The sequence below is a fragment of the Sphaeroforma arctica genome (genome assembly GCF_001186125.1).
Source record: "Sphaeroforma arctica JP610 unplaced genomic scaffold supercont1.120, whole genome shotgun sequence".
Classification (NCBI taxonomy): domain Eukaryota; class Ichthyosporea; order Ichthyophonida; genus Sphaeroforma; species Sphaeroforma arctica.
Window position 1 is genome coordinate 48,635 of NW_014040438.1, and position 9,503 is coordinate 58,137.

The 9,503-nt window shown below is 45.4% G+C and overlaps 2 protein-coding genes across 2 annotated transcripts in view; both read left to right on the forward strand.

Annotated features, from left to right (window-relative positions):
• Positions 1–219: 219 nt before the first annotated feature.
• On the forward strand, positions 220–4,756 carry SARC_02627 (hypothetical protein; the record flags this gene model as incomplete). The annotated part of the gene is made up of 5 exons (XM_014303597.1): positions 220–367; positions 400–2,804; positions 3,471–3,711; positions 3,916–4,024; positions 4,573–4,756. The coding sequence occupies 5 exons, from the start codon at positions 220–222 to the stop codon at positions 4,754–4,756; spliced, it is 3,087 nt and encodes a 1,028-aa protein (XP_014159072.1).
• Positions 4,757–6,905: 2,149 nt separating this feature from the next.
• SARC_02628 (hypothetical protein) overlaps positions 6,906–9,503 on the forward strand; it is a gene marked incomplete at its 3' end in the record, with an annotated part of 10,445 nt that continues 7,847 nt past the window's right edge. The window contains exons 1-3 of the mRNA XM_014303598.1: positions 6,906–7,226; positions 8,043–8,128; positions 9,058–9,171. Coding sequence (XP_014159073.1) covers positions 7,115–7,226; positions 8,043–8,128; positions 9,058–9,171 — 312 coding nt within the window. The 5' untranslated portion in view covers positions 6,906–7,114. The remainder of the gene's footprint in view (positions 7,227–8,042; positions 8,129–9,057; positions 9,172–9,503) is intronic.

The window sequence follows — 9,503 nt, forward strand, 5'->3', positions numbered from 1 at the left end:
TGTATGTATGTATGTATGTATGTATGTATGTATGTATGTATGTATGTATGTATGTATGTATGTATGTATGTATGTATGTATGTATGTATGTATGTATGTATGTATGTACGTATACGCATTGACTGCTATTTTAATTTGTACATTGCGCATGATGCGAATTTCCAATGATTTAGATTTGATACCTGCGTAGCACGGAGATTCAATCGTAATTGTCACTCCATGATCCAACCCTTATCAGAACCCTACACACCTCGTAAACCCTATAACTCTAAATTCCTATACCTTACGCCAACGAACACCCCCACAAAACCAGGGCCAGTGGAGAAATCTCGCGCAACACCACACCCACACCCATCAGCCGCCATTCGTACCACTACGACCCCCTCAACAGCTCTTCAGGTGTGCACATCACACGCCACAGCGACGACATGGGACAGTCCTCTCCTCCCTTCACGCATGAAGACCACTTCAGCGACAACACACCCACACCCACACCCACACCCACACCCACACACACACACACACCAGCACACACACACACACCAGCACACATGCACACATACACCCATGTATATGCCGATGCGAAGGGAAAGGGGTATGCGCTGCAAGTCAACGACAGTGGACAGGGCATGGACAAAGACGACGACGACGACGACAACGAGCCGCTGAAAGACACGCACACGTACATTGTACGCAACGACGCGCACAGGGCCTTTGCACCTGTGCACGCGTACCCGGACACCCACGACAGTCAGGGCCGTCCCTTGGGCGAGGGGTTAGGGCCGGTGGGTGGGGATGCGAATGGAAGGGATGGTGGTTGGAGGGCAGGCGGTCCTGGGGCTTCTGGGGAGGACAGGGCCGAGATGGGTGGGGGTGGGGTGGACGGGTATGCGTACATTGACGAAGTGATGGACACGCACGGGCGAGGGCTGACACTCACACAGACCACTGCGCTGGGTGTGGTGATGGCTAAGCACACACACACCTCAGAGGAGCAAAGGGCATGGGAGAAGCAACACATACTCAACACAGACACTCATTATGTGCGCACACAGTCACTGACTAAAACACCCACACGCACACGACAGTCGAGACCATTGCCACCCACGCCACAGACAAACAAGCGAAGACTCTACACTGCCCCGTACAGCACCAGGGCAGCAGAAACACTTGCACCCGCCACACACTCGAATGAGGGCCACTACACCAGATTACAGGTGCAGGTGTATAACGAGGTGGATTCACAGACACAAATACAACCACAACGACAGACACAGTCACAAGAACCAATGCACACATACACACAGGCACACGCGCTAATACACACACCGATGTACGCACAAACAAAGTCTCACACACTGGCACCGCATCGCACGGGCGTGCCACATAGTGTCATCAACAACAAACATCCACGTGTCAGATCATCACCACAACTGCACATTGACACGGACTATGTGACCAACACACCCTCAGACACACCCTCACACACACCCGCACACTCACAACCACCCTCACACATACACACACACACTCCCACGCAGCACAGTCCCCCCACTCCAACGCGGGAGGGGTCTGAGTCGTTGACCAGGCCACGATCTCTGCCACCCACCCCCACAGGCGGTGACCGCAAAATAAAGGCCATGACTGGTCTCCGTTCACCTTCCGAGGGCTCGCGAGGACCCAAAAAACAGGACAAGGACAAGGATAAGGACAGGGCCGGGCGTAAGATGTCACACACGCACGCACGCTCTAGTGGAGCGGGTGGTGCCTTGGGTGTGGATGGCAGGGATGGATCACAGACGACAGCACACACAACCACAAACACAAACACCAACACCAACAGAGCCACTGATCTGGAGACGGAGAGGCTACGCAGCCAGGTGTATCTAACACGCGACCAGATACGCGCACGCACTCTTTCTAACAAGGGCAGTGGATCAATGCACCCCACAGCCACTACAGCCACTACAACCAGTGGCAGTGGCAGGCTCAGCACACCCTACAGCCATGCAACCACCACGACGCCCATAAGCTCAAAGATTACCACAGACACCAACCCCAACACCAACACCAGCAGTAGTAGTATCAGCAACAGCAACAGCAACAGCAACAGCAACAGCAACAGCAACAATAACAGCAACAACACCGCACGCACCGCGGGATGGGCTGGTAGCCAGGCCACACGGCGCAACAGTCGCCTGTACAGTGCAGACACACTTTCTGAACGCAGCGGCGAAGACGAGAACACCGATGAAGACAACAGCAACAACAGCAGCGGCAACAGCAACAGCAACAGCAACAGCAACAGCAACAGCAACAACAACAACAACAACAAAGCAACGGGGGCAGCCAAAGGGGGGGCGGAGCAGAGCACCCGGAGCAAGGTCACACAGCCCTACATACGCACCTGCTCCTCGCCTATGACCGCCCGCCAGCGCACTCTGTCCAGCTATGGGAGGTACGGGCTGGGCAGTGCGGAGTCCTCTAAAAATAACAGCCAATTGAATGCAAGCACGTCGGGGGGCACTGCGGAGGACGGTGCCTCCCAAGCGACTGGCGAGGCTCAGCCAGACGACCCGGGCGAACCACATGCGCACACTATAGGCGACAACCCTAGCAACCCTGGTAACCATGGCAACCCTAGGCGCAGTGTGGGTGGGACCAGACCCAACATAAACTGGCACAACACCAGAGACAGGAAACGGCAGAGGAGCAGTAGCCCCGGACGACCAGTCCCACAACACACCACCCGCAGGAGCCACCTCACACCCGACCAACTGGCCCTGCAGTCCTCATTCAATCTGGTGTGTTGTGTGTGTGTATTGTAATGTGTGCTATGATATGTTGGGTGTGTGTTGTAATGTGTGTATGTGTTGTATTGTGTGCTATGATATGTTGGGTGTGTGTGTGTGTTGTAATGTGTGCTATGATATGTTGGGTGTGTGTGTTGTAATGTGTGCTATGATATGTTGGGTGTGTGTTGTAATGTATGTGTGTGTTATAATGTGTGCTATGATATGTTGGTGTGTGTTGTAATGTGTGTGTGTGTTATAATGTGTGCTATGATATGTTGGGTGTGTTGTAATATGTGTGTGTGTTATAATGTGTGCAATGATATGTTGGGTGTGTGTTGTAATGTATGTGTGTGTTATAATGTGTGCTATGATCTGTTGGGTGTGGGTTGTAATGTGTGCTATGATATGTTCGGTGTGTGTTGTAATGTGTGTGTGTGTGATAATGTGTGGTATGATTATGATATGTTGTATGTGTGTTGTATCGTATGGTATGATGAGGAGTTTTTTTTAAGGTTTTAGGGTTTGTGTTTTATATAGTTTGATTTGTTGTGATCTGATATGTTCTGTTTAGTCTGCCATGATTGCTCTCAACTCGCTTTCTCTCATCTCCACACTCGTCGCACACACTGTCTCAATCAAACCACAAACACACCATCGCACCCTAAACCCTATCAGAGCGAAAGCCGGGACTCTAGTGGGACCAAGGCTAGAGCCAGCAAGCAACGCAGCTCCTCTCTCACGGCACATCACTCGGCGGCTCTCATGTTGGCTCGGCACAACAGCCGTGGCAGCGTCAACAGCAACTTCAGCCTGGGCAACCACAGTGTGGGGAGTGTGGGGGAACTGAGCATAACATCAGATGTCAGTCGAGGCAGAGAGAACTACGCGTACATGCGCCATCTCAAGGGCACCACGGGTACGTGTGTATGCATGCGGCCATGAGTGCATGTGCATGTGTGTATGTGTGTGTGTACATGTGTGCATGTGTGCATGTGCATGTATGTGTATATGTGTAAATGTGTGTACTTGCTCATACGTACATCACTTGGGGTACTGCACAGTCTATGTGCCTTTTTATCTACTCACTTGCTCATACCTACATCTGCTCGGCCTACCACAGATCGTGACCCAGACGAGACAAACTATCATCTTAACGACATCCAGTTGTTGCTTTTTGAGAAAGGGCTGCGTGATTCAAATAAGAGGATGTCAGAGTCCGGGTCTAGGAGGTGTGTATTGGATTGTGATATCCTTTTAGTATGGGTATGCTCATTTTACCACCGCTTCATCGCTGTTCAGAGTCCCCCCTGGCTTCATATGTTTATAGATAGACTTCCATGAACATACCTATTATAGTTTTGTAATGTCATGTATTTGAACCGAGCACTTGCTGTCTTTCTGCCAGCGTGCACGTGTCAACTGAGTGTCTGACCCTTTGATATCATATCATGTGTCGGTGTAGTCTCACGCACAGATTGAAAGATTGTGTGTATGCGTCTTATGCCTACCCTCAATCGGTACATATTTCAAATGTGTGGGTGTGTCGTTTTGGCTACCCTCTGAGGCCGCAATACAGATTGTTATGGGGGTAGACAAGCGCGCATTATGTGCTCACCTTATCCAGCAATAGCAGGCTGCCACAGACTTCCACACAACCTCGGCCTAAATTAAAAATATATATTCTCAACCTTAAGCCCTATACCCTATGCCTTACATCCCGAACCTTAAACCCTAAACCCTCACTTCACACCCTTTCCGTGCGTGTGTGTGTACGTAGGGGTATGACGATCACCACTGAGCCACGACGCAAATCCAGTGGAGCGCAGTCCTTTAAGTGGACCCCACAGGAAATCCTCGACACGACCATGAGCGCACGTGTACGGTCATGCTCTCCTAGCGGTGCACCTGCACCCGCCACAACCAGGACCGATGAGGACCAGGGCACAGGGGGTGTGGTCTAGATGCGCAGTGTGCAGAGGGGTGCAACAACCAGGTGATCCGCATGGGATGGGAAGAGATAGGTCTGGTTGAAGGCAAACTCTCAGGCCCTCAGGAAGGGACCAAGTGATGATGTACTTCACTGGCCACCAGACGGAACGCAGTTGATGTATTGTATGCATGGCTGTGTTTGTGTGTCTCGCCTTGAGACGTTAGTGTACAACAAACGTAACAGAAGTTCAGACAGACAGCGGAAACGCAACGGAGACAGTTTCTAAAGCTAAACAAAAACGTATTGTACTACTTTAATAGTGTACAACAAACGTAATTAGAATTTCAAACAATAAGCGGAAACACAACGGAGACAGTTTCTAACGCTAAACAAAAACGTCTGTACTAAATTTAATAGTGTACAACAAAAGTAATTAGAAGTTCAAACAGACAGCGGAAACGCAACGGGGACAGTTTCTCACGCTAAACAAAATCGTATTGTATCAATTTCAATTGTGTACAGTAAACGCGTCAGATGTGCAAACAGACAGCGGTCGCCTCGGGGAACGCTTTCATTCTTTCGAGGGCTTTTTTGTATCTTGTACTATTGGAGTCTTACAATAGGAAACGAAAAAGTAACAGTTTCTTATCTTAAGCAAAAGTGTATTATACTAAATCGCCGTCTACTTTAAATGCTGCTGCTGTGGTTTTGTGGACAGAAACAGTGTCAGTTTCTTACCTTAAGCAAAAGTGTATTATATTTAATCGCCTTCTACTTGAAATAATGCTGCTGTGGTTTTGTAAGCAGTCGTTTAGGTGTTTTTGCTGTAGGTTGTCATAAATATTTCAGGAGTCTAGGTTTCATAAAAACTGGAGACTGCACTACGAGATGATATAGCAGACATATCACAAACCTAGATATAGCTACGTTTGAATCGCCACCCGCGAGTATTTGGGGTGAAGCAGTTAATATTAAATGATTGACCTGTTTCAAATGGAGATGATCACCTAAATTCCGATGTCAGTGAGGAGAACGGGAGTAGGTCGGGGAGAAAAAAACAATGTCAGTGTTTGAAGATGTATGTTTGCTGCACATACTAAACATTTCATATTAAATTACAATGCTGCTTATCGCACAACTGATAAAATACATCCATTGTGCAATTAAAATATGGAAGCATCATGAATGCGAGACGGTTTGCCCTTCGTAAGGCATGTGTTTTAAACGTCTTGAGCGGGAATCGGTGAGTATATAGATCTTTCTCTCAATTGATGCCCAAATTATCCAACACGGAACAAAATTTGCTTAGTAAAATGCATCGAAAAAAAGTCAACTCTGTTGAAGTTTTATTTTTATTAAAGTATGTATATCTGTAAACGCGTTTATATGACACTTGGCTCTATCATGATTGCTACAATTGGCAAATCTCAGTTTTATTAATATCGACAATTTGTAGCTCATACTAAACAACTATCCCCGGTATTAGCCATCACCCTGGCGCCGCAATTGCGGAATACAGCATTAGAAGAAATACGTTTGCAAAAATAGATCCGTTCGTATCAGGAGTCCTACTTTGCCATCCGTGTACCTCGAGAGGACGCACGGTTGTTCAAGTAAGTGACTGTTCCTCTAAAGATGCCAGTTCTCACTCACCGTAGCACTTATTACTTGTAGACTTGTAGTTGTACATACCGCGACCCGCTGTCCATTTAGCTCACGACTATAAAAATAAGGAAACACATGATATATTCTTAGCCCACTAAATTATACGTATGATATTTTAATGTAATTTATTTACTACTCAATTCTGATTGGATTTGTCATTAAATTATCAATTAGGGCGGGATCCACTTTCCTCTGTGCAAACTGCCAGCATACATGTGACACGGGGTTGAAAACCCTACCCTCTGTAAATTACCCTACATTGCTAAACCCTACTCTGTAAATTACCCTACATTGCTAAACCCTATTCTGTAAATTACCCTACATTGCTAAACCCTACTCTGTAAATTACCCTACATTGCTAAACCCTACTCTGTAAATTACCCTACATTGCTAAACCCTATTCTGTAAATTACCCTACATTGCTAAAACCCTAAAAAACGCCAAAGTTTTGAAGCTGAACTCTCTTGTAGCTGGTATGACTGACAGCCTGACTCTGACATGCGCAGTTGCGCACATACTAGGACAAGCATTGTAAGGCGTTTCATAGTGCATCTCTCTCGTCACTGCTCTCGCTCCACGGCTGTTATGCTACATCCGATCTCTTTGTGAATTTTTGCCCGAGTTTAATACCATGAACCTATGAGACATTTGAAGAGCATACTACTACTAAAGACGAACTGTAAGACATTTGAAGAGCATACTACTACTAAGGACGAACTGATTGATGCTGCTGTGTAGGTCTGCTATCAATCTCGGGCGTATCAAATACCATTGCACTGTTGTGACCCCTTTGCGACGTCTATGTAGCATGTCCGACACCACACAGCCCCCTCAAGGTAAACTTTTAATTGAAGCAACTTCCCATATCGTATATCTCTGCGGAGGAAATGTGATATGTTTCATGGCACAGTGAGGGAATGCGTTCGAGCGAGCTCACTCACCCTTTCGATCGCAGTAGAAACCAGTAGAAACACCTGTTATATCGACCGAGTCAAACGAGAACTCACCACCACACTTATTCTTAACTTACTGCAGTATCGCGTTAAATTGATTTATTTTTGCGAAGCGCCGTTGTTACTGCTATCTGAATAGAGTTAGGAATGGTATTCGATTGCACTCGCACAGGAGCTTTGGTCGTGAGCAGTGTCACCTACGCCCACATACAATCATCGCTTACCCGTACACAAACAATCTCAGAGCGATGCAATATCTGATAAAAGTAGCTGTATTCTCCTTCATATATTTACTTGGTGAACCCCTGCACGATTAAAACAACCAACACCAGAGCTGACATGCCTGAGTTTGTGATGACACGTAAGTGTATCAGCCAGGCAATGGATAATCGAGGATTGTGTTTCGGTGTATATATATGTGCGTCACTTGTACGAGTTAGCATGCACACACTCAGTTCTGAATAGAGCCACAGTTTTACTGGTGTAGCTGCACGAGAGGCGTATTTGGCTTATGCTACTTGATTCAATGTGACTGTACAAAAAATGTCGTCAGCCAATCCCACCGGTGCATATGAACGTATCTCATGTTTACATATGGTTAGTCTCTTTTTAACTGTAGCCTACAATACTCACTCCATGTGTACATGTGATTATTGCTCATCCCATGTGTACATGTGGTTGTCCTTTCCGTGCCTGTAGGCTATTCCTTGCCAGCAGAGGTTACTAAAGCAGCGTCGCAATGGCTGTCTACTTTGAGACCCCCAGTGACCACTCGGGGCATGAAGGTGAGTGTTACACGTCACTGACATATGAATTATGAAGGTAAGTGTTACACGTAACTGACATATTAATTATGAAGGTAAGTGTTTCACGTAACTGACATACGAATTATGAAGGTAAGTGTTACACGTAACTGACATATTAATTATGAAGGTAAGTGTTTCACGTACCTGACATACGAATTATGAGGGTAAGTGTTTCACGTAACTGACATATGAATTATGAAGATAAGTGTTGCACGTAACTGACATTTGAATTATGAAGGTAAGTGTTACACGTAACTGACATACGAATTATGAGGGTAAGTGTTACACGTAACTGACATTTGAATTATGAAGTTAAGTGTTACACGTAACTGACATACGAATTATGAGGGTAAGTGTTACACGTAACTGACATATGAATTATGAAGATAAGTGCTACACGTAACTGGTATATGAATTATGAAGGTGAGTGTTACACGTAACTGACATTAGATTATGAAGATGAGCGTTACACGTTACTCACATATGAATTTTGAAGGTGAGTGTTACACATGACTCACATAGTATGCTTATCCCACTACTTGGGAGCGTAGTAGTGACTTTCTGTCGTCATACCTATGGCCCTTGAAATGATGTCGTGTTGCGTTTATTCTCCTGTTAGTTGTGGTGTATATGAGGTTTATAGGCTGAAACCCCTAAACCCTCCCCTCGCCCTAAAAACTAAAACACTAAAACCTTACAACCCTGAAACTCCGCTGCATGCAGTCAGCTCACACACACACGCACACACACACACGCACACACGATCACACACGATCACATACACACGATCTCACACATACACACACACACATATATATATATATATATATATATATATATATATATATATATGTGTGTGTGTGTGTGTGTATATATATACTCACCCACACTCCTCTACGTATGTGCAGGTGATGGATGAGTCACAGTTTCACGTCACTGTGCACACGAAAGCCTTGCGCGTGGCGGCGAAGGAGTGCAACGCGTTTGTCACAAACATGCGCTATGCACTACTGAATATGCCGGTAGGTGCATGGCATGCATGCGATGTGTTGGTGTTATTTGGTGAATAAGTGATGGATTATACGTTTCTGTCAGATTATATGTTGATGTTAAATTATATGCAAGTGATGAGTATACGTCAATGTCAGATTATACGTAATGACAGACTATATTTTAATGATAGATTATATATATATATATATATATATATATGTATATATATATATATATATATATATATATATATATATATATTGTGTGTTGTTGTGTGTGTGTGTGTTAGTTAGTTAGTTAGTTAGTTAGTTAGTTAGGTTAGTTATTATTATATATATATATATATATATATATATATTAA